Below are 19826 nucleotides of genomic sequence, written 5' to 3' on the forward strand. Positions count from 1 at the left end.
GATCCGCAGCGGGAGTATGCAAAGCATTAAAACATCCATAGATTGCTGCATTACTCCACTGACAATTTCGGTTGGCGATAGAGCCATGAAATTGCAGTTATTCCCCGGACACATGAGTCCTGAATGAGACACAAAGAAATCGATGGCAGTTGGGAAAGCTGTTGAGCGTGGAGAAACCCATAATGTCGCGTTATGTAAGACATTCTCGCGTCATATACACAAAAAAAGCTCTCCGACGGGAAACGGATAATGTGCATCGCGTCGAGAGCTTTCGTGTTCGTCACATGGAAAGGAGAAACAAGTGGCTGTCTCTGTCGCTTCCATGTCGCTTTGCGGAAGTGCCCTAGTGCCTCGTGGGAGCCATATATACTGCTTTCGGGCATTGTCAGGAGAACAAGAGAGAGAGAGGAAAGCACATGCTGAAGTCCTGGCAAAGCTCTCTCCCACATTCGCTCCCTCTCTCACACACATCCTCTCGCTTTTTTCGCCGATGGACCATGACAGAGCCTGAGAGAGTTGAGACACGGAGGACACATGTGGCAGCCGCCCCATGGGACTGTCGCGTTTGCATGTGACTCGTCTTCCGGCTCTAAAGTTTTATTTGTGCGGATGTGGAAGTAGAAGTTGAAGTTTTGTTGTGGAATGTGAAGTTTGTTTGTTCTGTAAGTTTTCGCAGTTTGCTGGAAGTTAAACCTGCGAAATGCATATTCATTGCGTACGGCTTCTTGTTTTCAATCAAAAGAAGCAGTGAAGTGAATGTAGCAATTTCAGCAAATAGTGCATTGCGTCACTTTTTCCGCTCATTTTCATTTTTCTATTTCCACAAACTGATTGTGTGTGCTCTGCTGTGTGTCATAGGATTATATCGTGGAAAGAAAATGCGTTGATTCTCACTCCATTCCACTCTATAATTTCCTCTTGTTCACACTATACGTGGCACCGATAATGGCGACGATGGCGTGATTTAATTGAATTGCAATGCACTCCTCCGCGTGGATGCATCACGGAATTTATCCAATTTCCACGATTGTGTGGCGATTCAATTATTGACACGGTAAAGGACGCTGGACTCACTCCTCCGCAACCGCAGTGAAGTTTTTCCCACCATTTGCGACTTGATTTGAGCGATGGGAGCAACAGGCAAGGCGAATGTGGATGTGAATGCGGAGAACATGGACCAATATCGATTTCAGATATTTGTTCAAGTGGAAGACCCACATAATGAATCCCTCTGCCTTCAACCATCAATCTATCCATTCACACGTCGAGAATGGAGCCCGGCTATATGCCTATGTCTCTCTCTCTACTCTATCGATTGCCAACATGTTCTCATATATCCGAGAAATTTTTTTCCTTCTTTCGGATGAAATAATAGCGAAGAGGAGTTGAGCATACGAACAAATCCCTCGCATAAACATTCAATTCCTCACCATTTCTTTCAGTCACATCCTGCGCCAACCTAATCTTCGCTCAAACACTACATTTTGAATTAGAGTTCTGCGTGGGCGTAGAATTTGCCGGCTGTTTACTGCAAAGTGAAATTTCTTTGCATGGCAATTTCACCTCAAATACTTTTGAATATCAAAAGCATATGAAAGAAATGGTTACGCTTATTTGCTTCACTGCCGCCGCTGAAAATTCTGATGGCTCATACAACGCGTCTCTTAAGGATATGAAAATGGAAAAGAAACAGAGAAGATTCCCCGTCTGAGAAATATATTATGCAACTCGCGCATTATTTGACAGGAAGAATAGCAAAAGCACTACCAGAGACACCGGGACTAAGTCACCACCCACTCACTCTGGAGCACAACTCGTGCAACTTATTATTCCGAACACGTTTTTGGCAGTCAGCGAAAAATTCACGCCGAAAAGAATGTGTTGATTCGACGGGCAGAGGATTTAACTCCCAATATGAGAATATGCTTTCGGGATAGCAACAGTGCTGTGCACAAGTATCATGCTTAGCACTGCTGAATGAGGATGTTTCATGGTGGTGCAGCTTTTAATGCACGGGAGATCATTTAATTTAATAAAGCAGCGGATAAACTGGGTTAGTGTACTTTGCGAGACAGAGAGATGAACTTTTAGTAGTCGGCTCGTGAATAATTTATCCAAAATGCTTCCCTTTTTGTCACGTCTCTCGTATCCACGCTATTATCCTGTGCTCTAGGGCGAAATCATGGGAGTTCATCTCTCGCACTTTCATCATACGAGGAAGTGACGAAGCCCTTCCGCTCGCAAGCATCATTCCCTAGCCGTATTCTCGCTTCCGATTCTACAGCCCCAGAGGCGAAGCTTTCCGGCGGAAGGAGAGAGCATAAAGCACCACTATTTGTACATTTCCATTCGCTTCGCCGTCAATTGCGTGACACGTCTTATTAAACGTCGGAAAAGTGGCTCTACCATGTTTTCCAAACGGATATTTCTTGCCGTCCAAATAAGGCTCAAATATCTGTATCAACTTCTCAATGTGCGCTTTTCTCTCCTCGCTGAGGATTACAGGAAATATTGGGTATTTTTGAAAAGTTTCACTTCCTCTGTGTAGTTTTGATGAGTTGCGTTGTGAGATTAGCTTTCGCTTCGCAGTTCCTGTGCTACAGCATTGATAAAACCATATTGTGCCCATATTTACTCCTCACGCAGCCCTGCATAGAATGGATTTGAGATCAATTTCTCCGTCAGTGAGATATTTGTATGTTCCTTCAAAGGCCATTACATGGGGAGCTTGTTAAGTTTTGCCAAGAGGAGTGGAGGAAAATTAATGAATTGTAGGCGGCTTGCCATCTAATTTTTCACCCTCCTTATCTTTCATCTGTACTAAAACCCTCTCTTGTAACGACACCGGGAGGTTTGTCGAAATTAATTCGTGCGGGTGAAACGGGGGTAAAACCTTGGCAGAGGGCTTGATACCCATGGCGTTACCACATCGAATAAGTTCCATCGAACTTTTATGCTTGGCACTCACTCCTCTTCGCCCATCTGTAATTAATTATTCTCGGCCGCTTTTTAACACACTCTGGGCCACTGTTTCATTAGTAACCTTTTCGTGATGAGTTGATCTTTCGAGGAACTTTTTTCCGCCGAACACACCTCCACATCGGCGGCTCAAAGTTGCCACCGTCATCCCTCGTGCTGTCGCTAATTCATCCGTCCTCTTTGCGCGGAGACGCCGAGGAGATCAAAGGCGCATGATGTTACAATGAAAATCCCCGTTAGGGTTGCGATTGTTGATTGAACATGTCAAGGAGCGCAATGAACGAGGAGAGAAGGTCGAGAATGCCTGGTGGCGAGAGACGTCCCACAACACGAAAGGAGCTCAAGTTCTTTGGCACAGCGAGTTTCGATGACGTCGCCGTGACATCTGAGAGGACTTCTTGTCGCTCCGATTCACAATTTGCCAGAACATCGAGTTTTACGTTACCGGAACACGTGCAAACTCTGCCGAAGCAATTCTCGCGTCGGCACGCCATTGTCTCATCATCCAGTCGCTTGCCATCGAGTCTGGCCACACGGTCAGAGTCGCCACCCAATTTGGCTGTTCGGATGCGCCTCAGCAGAACCCCAGAAGGCAGCCCAAAGGAGTTGAGAGAGCGCGAGGAGAGATCAAAGAGGATTCTGCGGTCGCGCTTCAAATTGCGCAGCACAGCAATTGAAGATGGCAACCTAATATCACGCACGAGTAGCAAAAGGTAAGAAATAATGTGGCAGACAAGCTTGCAGCGAAATGGAATTTCTTCCCTGATGGGAAATGATTTCAAAAAGTTCTCTTCATCTCCTGTTGCGTGTGTGTTCTGGCGGATAACAAGTGGTTGTCACAGAAACTTTGCCAGCTCTTATAAACGGTCGCACGAGTCTCTGCTATAAGTTAAATACCTTATCTATCTCCAGGGCAGAAGGAAAGAGTAATAAAGACAGAGTTAAGGTGGGAGACGCTTGTTTAAAATTATGAGAGACAATGTTCAGATTTTGTTAACTAATTTTACTTTGCATACTAAGATGCAATCTGTTTAGGGGCAATAATAAACTTTCTATAAATCGTCCAAGGGCCATTTTTGGGTAATTCACAAAATCAGCATTGATTTCACCTTCGGCAGAGTTAATAGACATTTCGGAGAAAAGCTAAATACTGGACAAACACTCTGAAATATCAGATGAAAAACAATCCCCCTTGAGAGCTCCACTCGAGTCTCGAGGGTTCTTCGAATGAAAACGATGCATATGCTTGAAGTTTTCAAGGAGACTTCGTGGAAAGACCCTCCGAGAAAAATACTTTGACATGCTCTTGTCCTTGATTATCATTTTTTTTCTCTTGCCGCTTCCACGTGAATCCATAGTGAAAAACACAAGAGAGAGTAAAGAAATGGAAGCATCAACTTACGTCTGTCTGATGTTTTATTAAGAGACAAAAATGAAATAGTCATTCGCTTCAATAGCACACAAAATAAAATACATATTTTCCTGAAATCTGTCTCTCTCACTCACCATTTGCTAAAACATCCCCAGGGTGATTGGAGTTGAGACGCACAAAGTATCGTGCTGAAAGAGGATTTTTCCTCCGCTTCGACCACTGACTGTGTTGGTTAAGGAGCATTTCACAGATATTGAACTGAATTGAACGGAAGTAGGCATATATGTTACATTTCCTCGAAGTGCGGTCGTCCTAAATTTCCGGACTGGTTACGATGCGGACAAGTCAATAGGAAATGTGTATAACATTAGTATAAATATTTATGTGAGCAATTCAAGAATTACACATTAAAGCAGAATCCAATAATTACATAGAGTTTATTAAATTAAGAGCAAGAAATCGAGGCTTCTGTGCATTGCACGTCTGAATTAAAATAAAATCATGTTATCCTTATAAATCGGTTCGCCTTATGCGAAAGTTCACCTCCTCATTTCATAAAGAGTGAAAAAGAATTGGTTGAAGGGAAAGCAAAGTTTCCACGAGAGTATCATTTACCAGCAGCGCCGAGAGTGGAGATTTGCCTTTTTAGTCCATTTATTCGCATTGTTCATGTTTATAAGCATCAAACTTCCTCAGGCCATTCATAAGCTATGCTATGAATAATGTAATCAATGTTGCTTCATATTTTCACGTTAGTCCATCCGCGTGTGCGGTGAAAAGTCCGTGAAATCCAACCGTGGAAAAATATACTTACTCTCCCCAAAACAGTGTATTTACATTTATATGATTTTTGCGGCAACCAAAGTCTGGATGATGCAAAAAGCTTCTCGACAGTCGCTAATTCGCGTGATAAATGATTTATAATGTTTTTGGGGCGCCTGTAAACATTCATAAAGACATGTCTTGAGAAATTTACACACTTCTGGGGGTTGAGATGAAGCTACAGATTTTGAAAGTCATACTTGCCCCAAAAGCTCACCCATGGCGCAAACCCACAATTGGGGCGAAAGCTCAGGCACAACGTGAATCGTGCGTAAGAGGGGAAATCTTCCATGCGGCTGTTGGGTGCGCGCGCACTCTCTCACGCGCTTTTTTGGACATCAAAGAAAGCTCCTTTTGCAGGTGGGAGAACGACAGACGTTTGGGCAGTCGAGATGGAATGTGCGAGTGAGATTTTAGTGATTTCATTCTCTCTCATAGAACAAACCTCGTGTGCGTCTCGCGAGAACGCATGAGGGGTTTCTGGTGGAGCTTTCGAGTGGGGAGCATTGACAATTCCATGTGGTCGCCTCTATTGGTGTGCGTGCCTCAATGAGAGGAAAAGTTGTGTGAAAATCTCAATAAATCGTCGTTTTACCAGCAGTTTTTCACTAGAGCTTGAAGACATAACACGAGCGCTTCTCCTTAGCTTTGGAATATCTTCTTATCACGAATTGACTCTATACCATGAATTTCTGTGCTATATATTTCACGAGTGAATTTGAGTAGCTGAAATGAAATTGATTAAAATTCCTCAGGCAAATGTCCTTCCTCACTTGCACTTCCGCCGCACAATATAAGATTGCCATTGCAGAGACAGTGAATAGTGGTGAATTTGTGTCATGTTTAATGTGTGTGCCACGACAAAATCCATTTTATTGCACATTAAATGCGAACTGTGGAAAAATTAGCATTTTATTAACCGACTTTAGAATGCAGTTGTGACAGAAATGCAAGAGGGTCAATGGACAATTCTCTCATGCAATCCGCACTGCTTTCCAACTCACTAATCATTGGGTGAACGAGTGTGAAAAGCTCTCGCCACAGTGTGTTATAATAGAATTTTTCACAGCGGAGGATTATCACGGGGTGCGTCACCTGAAAAATGGTCCAAAAGTGGTGCAATGAGGTTTCTGGGTCGTAAACACATCGCCGATTCGCAGATATACGCTTTGAACTCCATCCAATTGTCCTAATTTCGGGGACGCCAAAAAGGATTGCCTTCAAAAAACAAAAAACTAAAAATTGGACACACCGAGACTCTCCTTGAGCCACATTTGCACGACCACACCGTGGGAAATTCTTAATTAAATGCTATTAACTTTTTCGGCAATCCCAAATCGTGCACACAGCGATAAGGCGTGCTCCCTACCTGTGATTAGATAGAGCACTCGATAAGGGTGTGTGAAAAATTGCTCAAGTCGAGGGAGATTGCAATTAGTAGTTTAATTTAGTCACCCCGCCAGACCACGCCAGATGCTCACGAGCCATGCTGTGCTTCAATCTCAAAATTGCCACAATCTTCCGTGCATATCGCGATGAGTCTGTGCGAGATCGGAGTCAGAGTCTGTGTACCCCACCGCCCAGAACGCCTCCTCACCGTGACATTGGGGCGCTGCGTGTGCTTCAGCGGAGGGCATCGAGCGTGATGTAAGCCAAGGAATCAATGCCATTCACTCGATATCATGTCATTTCCACACAGATCCTTCCACCCACACGTGCTGCGCTCTCCTTAAACATTTCCCGCAGCCAAAGTTGCACATTTCATCTAATTGCACACCATGCCTCGGGCGCCCACCCTCAGACTCACCGATGATCCTCACAGGATTTCCTCAGAGTTTTCTCACGCTGGGTGGTGAAAAGCACTCGCGTGATCCTACATAATCTCCATGCAATATTGAAAGTGCACACCCAACAGTGTGTACAATGGCTCACAGGGCAAATATTAAATTGATTTCCCTTGTTGTAGCATTATGGCTCTTTGCTGTTGACAATTTGGATTCCTGCGGTGATGTTTCCGCAGTTTCCACTCTGACTTTGATAAGCCCAGTCATACAGTGTTAAATTGAAATTACTCTCCAGAATATTTGCTCTGGTAAAAGGAGAAAATAACTTGCAGCGCAAATAAGAAAAAGCGGAAATTTTTGTGGTGAAACTAAAGCTAAAGAGAAAGGATTCAATTTTATATCCTAAAAGCTTTCGTACATTTGCTCGACGTTTCTTCGGATCCAGAAAATACATTTTCCAGCGAAAGCCGTTATGTCATGCATTTTATTTTCGACAGATGTAGCTTCTTGAGCGAATAAGAGGTTAAAATGGAACTATTTGCCAAGAACATGCGCTTGGTAAATTAATATAATTTCTTCTTTTCCTTGAGTGTCAGATAAACACTACTAAATGAGTAAATGAGTTCATTAAATCACACATGCACATGTAGTATTTCACTACTTTACTCTTGAAATTGTATTGTAGTCATTGTAGCACATGAAATCTTGGAAAGTTTGACAATTGAAACATTTTAACTTCCCATAATTATGTGTAAAAAAAATTACTTATCTTCAGCATTGAAAAGTTTCTCTGCTTTTGGGAAAATATGCATAATTGCCAGAAAACAAACAGATGAAATTTAACTTTGGCAAGATGAAGCATTTCAACCGAGATGGAAATTGATGTTGAGAATACAGTTCATTTGAAAATCCATATAAGTCCTGTTTTATTTCGTTGCTACAGAAATGTGTTTAAATGAGAGATATGAGGATATTTGCAGATATCCATAAAATTAGGGGAGAATTCCCTTATGGGATGATCATACAGATGGAAAGCCTCGTTGGATCCCATGAGCGTACGAATCCCAAAAATTCATGCTCAACAATTTCCCTAAAAACTTTACGATGGCACATCAAAAATGGGGACACTGTAGAGATTATGAAATGTGGGAAATTTATTCTTCCGTGGGAAAGTGCCTACTGAACGGGTGTGTAGGGAGAACCACCCTAGATTGAGCAGATTAGAGGGAGAAGCAATTAACGTGAGCGGTGTTTATCCAATTAACCGATTATTTGATCAGCACAATCACAATGTCGTTGAATAGTCAATAAACAGATTGCCTACTCGTTTTCCCATTTTCATCAAAAGCAAGTGGATTTCCCACGATCAAACACACAATTTCTGAACGCCTGAAAGCTATATCTCGACGCCGCAATCTCTGCTGATAATGTTAGGAAAATGACTCTTTTTCCACTCCCCGAAAAAAAAAGTTTTCTTTCGCATCGTATCTCGGTGGAAAAACGTGATGGTTTTTCAACCAGAAAGGGCAACTCACGCGGTGACAAGAAAAAGAGAGAGAGCTTTTGATGCCACGAACTCTGCGAGATTTTCCCCACGTTTTTTTCCCCGAGATCTTCACCCCAGAGTGAATTTATTGGCAATCAAAATGAATCTGTGTATGAACAGAAATAGCTTCATCCCACTTGTGAGCGGCATAAATTGAAATCTTAAAGACTGGAAAGATTATTTACATATAATATTTTTAATCAAAATTCCATTTTGTCTTCCTGCGAGGGAGAAAAAGGGCGAGAACTTTTCCCTGATGAAGCAATTTGAGCAGATGATTGAGCAATTCATTACAAAGTGAGAGTTTGGAACTAACAAATTTTAAAATTGTTAGTCTCCTTTGTGATTTTCATCACGTCACGTGCGGGAGAAAATCAAGTATGCAAACATATACTGTGGAGCAAAAAAAACACGATTTAATTACATTCAATAAAAAAAGGTAGCAGTATGAGTTATGTTTTCTACTTACTTTCAACTGTGCTGCATTCAGCGCCCCCATGAGTTTTCCCAGAATTTATTTCACTCACTTAATACATAGGCCAGTGAAAAATCAGCGTTGTGGGTTGGAATAAATTTAGTATTCATTGTTATTCCCACGTTGGAGACTAAACTAACACAATTCTCTGTTAATTTGCAGTTCGTCAGCAACAGAATTAATTTCTCGTCGTGGTGTTTTCGCCAGGCGTAATTATGGATCTGTTGATAAGGTAAGGCCACCTTCAAGCTGGGGAAAATTGATAAATTCTCGGTGGGAAGCACTTTCACTTGGTGTGCAAATTTTGGGAAATTATAGCACTTAATTATAACTCAATCATGTAAGGGTGAAGATTTTCGTACCAGAACCGTGTCGATGGAGACAAAACACCATCATTTCCCTTCGGCGGAGGGAAATTAATTTGATTTGTTTGTGACATTGTTTTGGAAATTTCTCATTTGTCACTGCGCCAGTGGCACTAAGCACAATTCAATTTAAGGCGATGAGAAAGCTCCCTGGCCAGAAGCTCACTCCCTTTTTTGCCTATCAATAGGAAGACGACGGAGAAGGTTGCTTCCTGGCAAAATACACACCCTGAGGAAGTGAATTTGCAGATGAAATTGCGGGTGGATGAGAGGGAAACCAATTTCTAAAATACTTTTCGCTACGGTCACTGGAAAAGATCGTTATCAAGTTCGAATTGAAACTCATGCATCAAATTTATGTTGTTTTTATTAAAATTTGACTGTTTGTCTGTATTGATAAAGTACTTTTTACAGCTTGTGTGTAACAATAAATGTTAGAATAACAATTGCGCGAATGTTTGAAGCGACTCATAGAAGAATGTGGGATGAATATTTGCTTTTGGGTTTTGTATTCTTCAACAACAAATTGAGCTTTCAGGAACAATTCCGCGAGAATTTTTTTTTCAAAATTGAAACACTCTGAAAACCTTCAGATCAGTATTGATATATCCTCTTGAAGTATTGCTGTGCACTTTGCCGCAAGAATGTAACACCAAGCCTCTCAGTCTCCTCAAGAATTTTACCAGGAAGGGAGAAGGAATGAATACAATTTCCTTGCACAAAAACTCAACAAGAATTCCTTGAGTGGTGAATAAAAGGATTTGAGGTAGATAATCCAAATAGATTGCCTTCTTTGGCAATTTACACAGGGATTCACTGAGACGTGCTCTGTGAATGGGGTGTGGGGCGGCATTGGGAGCATCCTCCCATCAGGAGAGCACCTTTAAATAACCGTTCAACTTTTCGTGATGAAAATAGACACTCAGCCATTCACCACCGTTAGATTTGCGTAAATATTGTCACACTCCCTTGTGAATGGCTGCCAAATACAAGGATAATTGGATCATTGATCCTCTGGCTCCCTGTTGAGTGCCACTTTTGGGCGCCTCTTTTCGGCAGGAGGAAGTTGAAGGATTTTGTCGTAATCACTATGGTGTTTCCCCAATTTGTCCTCTGTCCAAATGACGTCAGCGTGGTGAGGAAAATAATACCGCATGTATGGAATTATGCGGCGGGGATTATCATGTAGGTGGACAGATTGACGATGGGGACATGAGTGTCGGTGTTGTTGCGCAAATATGCTTTTTAATCAAGGCACTCCTCGATGGCGGCAAAACGACGTCCATCCACGGGGAAAGGTCAGGAGATCATTCTCTTGACGCTTTTATTGACCATTTGGTACATCAAGTGCCTTGGAAGATGAGTGTGTAATGAATGCTCTTGAGTGTCTAGGACAATTCCACGGGGATACGGTCCACCCAACCCGTTCCTGACCTGCTATGACCCTCCAGCTGAGCCACTCAATCTTCTCAGATGCAGCGGAGAAATGCGATGAACACAGAGTCTATGCGGTGGTTTATTGTTACAAGGCACCTCGGCAGTGCCATCAAGCGCTGTATCACCATCAGCTCGGATTAAATGCTTAATCAGAAATATTTCTGACCTGTCAGAAACAGCGCAATTTACTGTCTTACGATTCTTCTTTGTCACATCAACTGGACTCTGATGACTGCGAGTTTGATGGTGTGAGACTGAGGGTTTGGCTGGTCATTATACTGAATGTCTGTGCGGTGAAAACAATGCTCTACGTTGTATTTAATGCTGCTGGAATATAGCCTCACTAAAATACCTATAAAACCTCACTACTTTCTATGTTAAACCGCCATGAAGATAAAAGGGAATTATTAAAAAGAATTCTTTTACAAAGGATTATGAGTATGCACTGCAATGAGCTCACATAATCCCTAGTAATCTTAGATTAGCTACGTTTTTGTCGGCGGTATATAATTTGGCTGACACTTGGACAATGGAAAACTCTAACATTGTAATAACATTATTTGTTAGTTTGTAAATTGAAACACAAACATAGCTAATGTTAGTGGAGTAACTGGGTCATGATTTGGTCCTACAAAGTTGAGGGTAGAGTGTATGGAGCAATTTCCCAGGGAACTGTGGGATGTTTCTTGTGTGAAATGCACCCACAGAACATCATTAATTTTGTATTAAAATTTCCACATAGGAAGAGTATGTAAATTTAAAATATCACCTTGCTTGAGGAGCTTTTGGGGTGTTCTAAAGTTGTTTGAAAATTTTCCCTAAAGTGCAAAATTCATATTTTATTGTTGTGGAAAATGAATTTTGGCCTTCTTCGCTTTCCTTCACAAACTCCCTGGGTGCGATTGATGTTTTCTCCCTCCTCGCTCTCGCATTCTTTTGAAGGGGGTTTTTCCATGAAAAATCCTATGGGAAGGAAAACACTTTTACTTTCACCCCTCCAAAGTGCCGGTGAGTGTGAGAAAAGGCATTTCAAAAGAACACGATGAAGAATGAGGAAAAATGGTGCGATAGAAAAGACACGGCGTGCATTTGGCATTTCGTCGAATTCCACCCCCAACTTCTTTGGGGGGAGTGTCTATGATTTTTCTGACGCAAAAGTGCTGAACATTCCCCCCGTCGAGTGTGACGCTGTTGAGTCTCTTTCAGAGAAATTCAATTGAAAATGGGATAAATGGTAAATCAACAATTGAGATGGCTCCACAAGATCCTCCCAGTGTAGAATTGATGCCCCTGGAAGATATCAAGCTCTCAATTTATTCACTCTGATATGGATTTGATGGGAAAACGCCTACGTCTGATCCCACAGAAGTGACCAATTGACGAGCAATTTGACAGCTTTTCCGCATGGTTTCAAAGTGCCCAGAACTTTCATCATATTTTACAGTTCTCAGCAAATATGTTTCAATTAAAACTTGTTTATTAAGTTGGAATTTTATGTGCTTTCCCATGCCATTTCAGTTACCACAGTGTGAACTGGAGGGGCTTGACCAGAATTGCAGACGTTTCAGATTGGAGAATGGCGAAAGCATGGCAGAGAAAGATGAAGTAAGTGTAATTAATCAGAAAACGTTTGAATACACACCAACTTGTCCGTAGCACTGGCCATAATTCAATAGAATTTCTCACAGTTTATCGAACATTTTATATATTTTCCCCCTCTCATTTGTACGCTTCGTCTGATTAATCTTTTTATAGGGATTTCAGAGAAAGGATTTTCTTTTGTGTGGGGGTACGCAATTAAAAATTCACAAATTGACATTAAAATTTTTAATGGCGTAAGTAAAACTTTAAAATAATAGATTATGTGTTTATATAATGAAACACTCCGCATCAATTGTATAAAGTTTGTCCAATTTGCGAAATCGCATTTGGTAAACAAAGTTCAAAATTGTGATTGGAAATGTAGCAAAATTGTCTGATCCGGAATAATTAATTTTCATTAAATGACCTTTTCTCATTAGTGATAATTGCATTTGCCAAAATGCTGTTGAGATTAAATTTTATTTCAATAGCAACTTCCTGATTTGCCACCTGATTTATCCCAAAGGTCAAATTTAGGTAGGGAAGCAATAAATTCACTTCAGGATGGAATTCTGCGAATTGCTACTAGCAAATTGGCTTAGGAGTAATTTTACTGAGACTGGGCGAAGTTGTTGGAATTAATTCAAGTATTTCTTCCGTATATATCAATTTATGATGTGCCTCACCCATGATTTCCGGCACATTCTGCAGAAGTAATAAATATTAAAGAGAGTGAAAAAGGAAGCTTCTTTTGAGTTGAAAATTAATTGCTAGGCAAAAGGGAAAATATTTAATGGAGAGTTTTTTTGTTTCCTCTTTGCAACCTCACTTCCATGGGGGCAAAAAGGTCTTTGGCAGTCCGAGTACGCCCATCTTGGAGAATCCTGAGCACCAGACTCGATGGTATTTCAAGTATTTCCTCGGAAGATGTGAGTTGATTGAGTGGTTGAGTCTCTATTCAATTCGGCCAAGCATGGATTAATTGCCTTTCCACAATACCTTTCGACAGTGCACCAGAACTACGTTGGAATTGATTCGGACAAGACGCCGTACTTCCTGTCGGTGGTGTCACAGGACTCAGGGAGCAAATACATGCCTTTGTATAGAGTTATATTGTTCAGGAAACAGGTAAGACTATGAAACCCTTACTGCTCTACACAGTTTTTGACTTTCTCTCCTCATTTTTTTCCGTCCTTTCGCCATCATCAACCGCCATTGAGACGGAAATCCATTTCTCTGTTCTTTTTATGTTCCATCACCGTGATTACATGGCTTTTTCGTCTCCTGCTACCATAACCATTTGCCACATATCTTGGATTTTTCTGCCTCCGCCATCCTTGCCGTATTTATTCTTATTCTTTTATTCATGCACCCTGAGTGAGGAGTCGCAAAAAATTGTTATGTTATTTAATAGAAAAATGTTTCATATTTCTCCCTGTCTGGACTTGCCGCTCTCATCTGAGACACTTGTCTCTACTGCTCGATACTTCTCGCTCGGAGACAATTTTATAGCAAATAAAGCGTTCTTCTACTGCTTAGTACATAGTGACTGCAAATTACCTGTATTTGGCTAACAAAGGACGGAAAAATATTACAGCATTCCCCGTCTATTTTGTTTGAAGTACAGCACCACGTTAAAAGCTTATTTATCTCTCCCTGAGTTGTTCTTTCTCATTGTCTCCCCATCCTCAAATTCCACTTTGGGCTGCTTTCTTTTATGCTTTCATATACTTGTTCATATTATTCAGTTAAAATGTTTTTCTAATTTCCATATAAATTAATTAATTTGCCTCTATAAATAGAGGGGAAGACTGTGGACGCAGCCAGAGATGTGACAGTCATTCTCTTTCAGGGTGCCCAAAAGCTCGCGCTGCCATTTAATCCGCAGCAGAAGTTGACGGTGAAGCAGATTCTGGCACACTTCCCGTCCATGGACACCAACAAGACACCCAAGGAGCTCTTCTCCGCCGACATCCAGAAGGATCTGCTGCTGCTGGAGGAGCAAGAGGGCTCGGTGAATTTCAAATTCGGCGTTGTGTACATGAAGAGTGGTCAGAAGGCCGATGACGAAATGCTGAGCAATGGTGAGTCGTAAAGGTCTCGGGCGGGAAAGTCACCTCCTGCCAGTGTGAAATTTTCTAATTCAATCTGGCCCACCTCTGGCACGAGTTGCCATTATATTTTTCACATTTAGAGTGTGCCACGTTATACAATAAATCCCACCCACATCTCAGCTTCGATGGGGTCTCTTGCAGCGGCCCGAAAAAGCTCCCTCGTCCCCGTGTCGATTCTTTGGCGTGTCTCCGTGTGCGCGTCGCCACTTGCCGTGGCCAAAAATAAATCGCCCTCGGGTGGGCTCCTAAAAAAAAGTGAGAAACAATTATATTTTGCAGAGTGCGGCAGTGAGGATTTTGATGAGTTTCTGGGCGTGCTGGGTGAGAAGATCCGCTTGAAGGGGTGGCAGCAGTACAAAGGCGGACTGGATGTGAAGAACGACATGACGGGCAGATACTCCATTTACACCATCTACGAAGGTCACGAAATTATGTTTCACGTCTCAACACTGCTCCCCTTCTCACGCGACAGGCAGCAGGTTGAGCGCAAGAGACACATTGGAAATGATATCATCAACATCATCTTCGTGGATGGAGACGAGGCGGATTTCTCACCGAATTGCATCAAAAGCCAATTTACACGTATCCTTTTCCTCACAGGATCTCCCAACTCCCCACCTGACATGTTACGGGAGATGGTGCTCTTTCATGCGTAACAGATTTGCCACTGTGTTAGATCGGAGATAAATCCCCAAGAATGGGGAGCGTCTTCGACTCTGGTCATGACAGTGCTGGCATAAACGATGATATCTCAGACGAAATGTAAGTCCCGAGGGCATATTTTCGGAGGGATTAATCTCCTGAGTGACTTTAAAAGACCTTGTCGGGATCAATAATTCACATTCAGGAGCAGTGAAGTATCTGAAAGCTCGTCGATATCATCTGTTGCTGTGCAAAGAGTTATGCATAAGACATAAGACAAATTTTGTGAAACACAAGTGTAGATATAAATTCACGCAATCTTTTTCCATTTTGACACTGATCCATGAGAGAGAAATCAGTTGTTTTACACTGGAATTGATTTATTTTCAATTACAAATCTATAAACCCTTTATCGTCACAACTCTGATAATAACATGATTGGATGATATTGTATTATTTTCCTTAACATATGAAAATGAACAGATATTTTTGCCGTCGTCACGAAACGTGGCAAAAAGTACAGATTGTCTATGTACTGTGATGAGACGGTTCCACCATTTGGGCCGACACTCCCTGATCCACCTGAGTTTCAGAATCCCACGACATTTCGTGAATTTTTGCTGGTGAAATTAATTAATGGGGAGAAGGCAACATTCCAGACACCCACATTTTTCCAGAAGCGCCAACGAACGCTGGAGATGCTCATTCGGGATTTGTACGAGGAATACCAGCACGACTCGAAAATGGTAATGCCCTGTACTGTTGCTTTCTCAGCTATTTCCTCATAAACTTTTTCCACCTGCCCGCATTGGCTCTCGTCTCGCGTGCGACAGCAGACGATGCTCAATCGACGTGCATTCTCTGAGGTGCTGTACGACGCCCCGCGGGCGTCGAAGCTGAAGGAGGACGCGCGTCAGGTGGAGTTCGTGAGGATTGGACAGGCCCTAAAGCTGGAGGCGATTGTACGCGGCGATGCTCCCACGAGCCTGGCAACGGCAGGACCCGGATCGGTGTTCAAGAGGCCACCATGGGAGCCCCATTGTTTCTATGCGGCCTTCAACCACCGTGGTAACATCGTGGGAGATTCTTGGGGCTGTGACGCTTTATTTTTGGCGACTGACGAGGGCACATTTCTGATTAAAGGTTCATGCATAGCCGAGTAACACCCCCGCTCGCTTATTAATTCATTTCCTTCCGCTCTCTCGCCAACAGAGGACCAAAGCCATCAGATTGTTTTCGATCGCACCTTCACCATTCGACAATTAAGTGTGTGTGAGGATTATGGCATTGTTTTGATTCGAGGCGGGGCGGCCACGCACAAGGATGGCCACCGGATCTACGTCTTTCAGCTCACGGACTTCATGGAGGAGAGCATCAAGTGCAGAACTCGCATGGACGTGAAAGCTCACAGAATCGAGAAGACAAGAGGTTGGTGAGAATTTATGTTCGCAGAGCACTCTAAAATCAATAACCTTTTTATATCCATAAAAGCCAAACGACGGCTTTATCTAAGAGAGCACACACAACCCTTTCCCCACAACGATTAGACGTGCAGACATTCCCAAACTTCACCTCTGATTAAAATAATTAGCATTTGAACAATTTCTTAATTCCCCCAAAATGGTCTTTTAGTCGTAAAAACTTTGAACCGCGTAATGAGTGCTAATTTCCCGAATACATTGCACCAGACTGGTGTCTCCCATTTAGAACGCAATTTCATAAATATGAGGTAATTTTGTGAATTTTGCGGCTTTGGGAGTTTAATATAAGTCATAGAGAAGTTGTCAGAACCCCACGAGAGCTTGTTGTGTGGGAAATTCTCAAAGTTTTCTCTCTCTCCAGCGCAGAACGAAAGCACTCTCAAAGCTTATGAGATTTGCATGAACTTCTTGCATTTTATGCACAATTGCACATTACAACAGCTATGCGGAGAAATGTTGAACATAAATAGACACGGAGCATAGCGAGGCGTTGTTTAATTGGATCTGCAATTACTCAGTGAAAACATGTGATATTTAGGAGGTCTTACGTTGGGGTTATTTGACTTGGCATTTCAATCGATTCAGGGATTTATTTGCCCTTCGCCCACAAATTGTACTGACAAGATTTTCTGTTGGAAATATTAATGAAATAATTTCCAGGAAATAACGAGCTCTTTTTTAGAGCTTTCAGATACTTTGGCAGAAAAGACGCGCGCTGGGGAGAATTTGAAGAGGGTGGGAATTTGTATACAATGTTGCCTTTATTGGCGTGGTAAGTCTCTGAGGTGGAAAATCGTGATGAGCAAGGGTGATGGTGAGTGGGCATGAGCTTATCAAAATTGCCTCAGGAAGAGCATAAATGTATGTGTGGTGTGACCTCAGAGTGAGACTTGCCATCTGAAATGTTAGCCTTGGCATCAACACCATAAACTCAAATCCTCTTAATCCCGCAGGAACTCATTTGTATAGTATCTCCTGTGGCAGCGATGGCCACCTGAAGATGGCCGTTGCCATAGGGCGGAAGCTACTCATGTACCAGTGGAGAGATACGGCGGCCAAGCACACATGGTGCAATAATGGAAATTACACTGCAGATGGTTTCCTATTCCTGCGGGTAATTGCAATTGATTTTGAGTTATCGTAAACACAGTGTGAACACCCCTGTTTTATGCTTTTCAGGAAATAAATCTTCATGAAACACCATCAATTCTGACAATAATCGAGGGATATGCCAACTCGAAGTTGGACCCAAATCATGGTAACATCATTTGCTGCGGTTTCAAGCACAATTTCGATGTGGTGTGCGAAAGCACAGGACAATCCTTTCGTCTGCACGAGATTGAAATATCAAAGAGGTCGCAGACGCAACTTGTGGCCGCACTAGACTTGTATGATGGCCATGAAACTGAACTCTTGCTCTGCTATAACCGTAAGTACTACACATGTAGACAAGTTGAATGCAATTAAAACAACACTTTTGCCCATATTTCAGACACATGTCACTTTCAAAAGTTGGACGACGACAGCCCGAACACGGAGTTTGACTTCCACTGGAATTCCTCACCAACGTCTGTTATTTGTGCTTTTCCTTACGTTATCGCCTTCACGAATGACTCAATGGAAATCCGATTGCTGGTGAATGGCAATCTGGTACACATGGTCTCAATGGCGGAATTGCAGCTGATAACAAGCAAAAAGGACATTTTCTTCGCCACTACCGCCCCTGAGTTTATACCAAAGGACAATCGCATTAAGGGCTTGGAGAATGAGTCGGAGAGTCCAAAGGATCAATTGAAACAATCCCCGAGAATCGCAGATATCTCTTCAGAGCGCATCCTTGAAATCAAGAATCAAATTGAGAGGATCGAGGAGTCGCAGAGAGTGGACATCGAGGACAATGTACCAATCAATGAAAAAGATGACCTCAATCGTCTCCTTGTCTGTCCTGGTGAGGATCTTCCCTCCATTCATCGGGCAAGATCACTGCAAGGCAAGGAACGAACCAAAGAACTTGACGAATCTGGAAAGAGACACATTTCAAAGAGCAATTCTTGCGGAGAGACTGCAACTGTGGCTGAATTTGCTCCGCACAAAGCTCTTGTGGAGCCTTCAGTGCCCCCAAATTCGCCTAAGAGTATCACAACAGACTCACCCGGATCTCCAAATAGCAGAAAATTGTCCAAGAGTCTTCGTGGTGAGAATGATGGTGTGGAGAAGCCCAAACCTCTGCGGATCTACAGAATTCCAATCGCCAATCTCACAGGAACTCACCATGCGCAGTCATACCATCCGCAGAAGACGTCGAAGGTGCAGAAAATCCCAGAAGATCACACTGCCGAGAGTGAAGAAGTAACAGCCACAGATGAAAGTGTCTCTTAATAATCCTAAGTGAGTCCAAGACGAAGTTTGATATTAAACAAGATTGCCTAGCAATTTAGCATTTGCAGAAAAAATATTATAGTTTTAAAACTTCTGGACAGTTTGGCAAAATTAAATCAAATTTAAGTTTTCAGAAAAAAACAATATATTGAATATTAGGAGCACGTGGTAAAACTCTTCGGAAGTGTAAGAAATTTGTCTCAATTTCAAAACTTGTGCAATAATCACTCAGCAAAAACACAGAACCGTTGTCAGGTGCACAAAGAGTGGAATTGTACATGTGGGGATCAGCATGTGGTGTTAAGGTGTAATATTTCTTCTCTGTACTGCAAAATGGTGCTTTCTGCATAACTTTTGGCACTTTGTGCGGTCTGTATGAGAAAGAAACGAGGGAAAAATATATTTGAACAACTGCTGGCAGTTACATAAAATGTTTCATTGTAAATGTTATAAAATTTATTAGGCTACGAAAGATATAAAAAACGATAAATCACGTAGTGGGTTAGATGTTTCTGTGTGTGTGCGTGTTTGTGCAAAGTATAGCATAAGAGAGATGTTTGAGGAAAGTCTCAATAAGTAAATATGGTTTAAACTTGGAAAAACAAGAAGTTTCAGTGAGAGGCTCAGTGTTTGCAAATGGAGCAAAAAGTAAACAATAATAAATTGTTAGTGTTTAGAAATATTCAAGAATATACATATAGTATATAAGAAGAATTTGAAATGAAATCAATTTATATAGTGTAATGAGTGTGGAGCTGAAAAATCGGGTGGAGACCAAAATGAGAATCGTTACAGCGTGTATAATGGGAAATTTTAATTGAAACGTTATTCAATGGAGTAAATGAAAAT

General features: G+C 42.0%; 1 protein-coding gene across 2 annotated transcripts; it reads left to right on the forward strand.

Annotated features, from left to right (window-relative positions):
- The first annotated feature begins 6440 nt into the window (after positions 1-6440).
- On the forward strand, positions 6441-19695 carry LOC132265366 (GTPase-activating Rap/Ran-GAP domain-like protein 3). 2 transcript variants are annotated; one of them, XM_059765989.1, is made up of 14 exons: positions 6441-6570; positions 6625-6820; positions 9141-9210; positions 12299-12385; positions 13209-13290; positions 13371-13489; positions 14214-14445; positions 14755-15057; positions 15601-15863; positions 15954-16260; positions 16330-16545; positions 17552-17712; positions 17778-18027; positions 18091-19695. In XM_059765989.1, exons 2-14 carry the CDS (start codon positions 6660-6662, stop codon positions 18975-18977), a joined length of 3138 nt encoding a protein of 1045 aa, XP_059621972.1. In that variant the 5' UTR covers positions 6441-6570; positions 6625-6659; the 3' UTR covers positions 18978-19695. The 2 variants fall into 2 exon arrangements, with proteins under 2 accessions (XP_059621972.1, XP_059621973.1); XM_059765990.1 differs by lacking the exons at positions 6441-6570; positions 6625-6820; positions 9141-9210; ... (2 more) ...; positions 13371-13489; positions 14214-14445 and having other exon boundaries at positions 14599-15057; positions 15951-16260.
- The last annotated feature ends 131 nt before the right edge of the window (positions 19696-19826 follow it).

Source organism: Phlebotomus argentipes, unplaced genomic scaffold, assembly GCF_947086385.1.
Source record: "Phlebotomus argentipes unplaced genomic scaffold, Phlebotomus argentipes genome assembly contig_2, whole genome shotgun sequence".
In the NCBI taxonomy this organism is placed as follows: Eukaryota; Metazoa; Arthropoda; class Insecta; order Diptera; family Psychodidae; genus Phlebotomus; species Phlebotomus argentipes.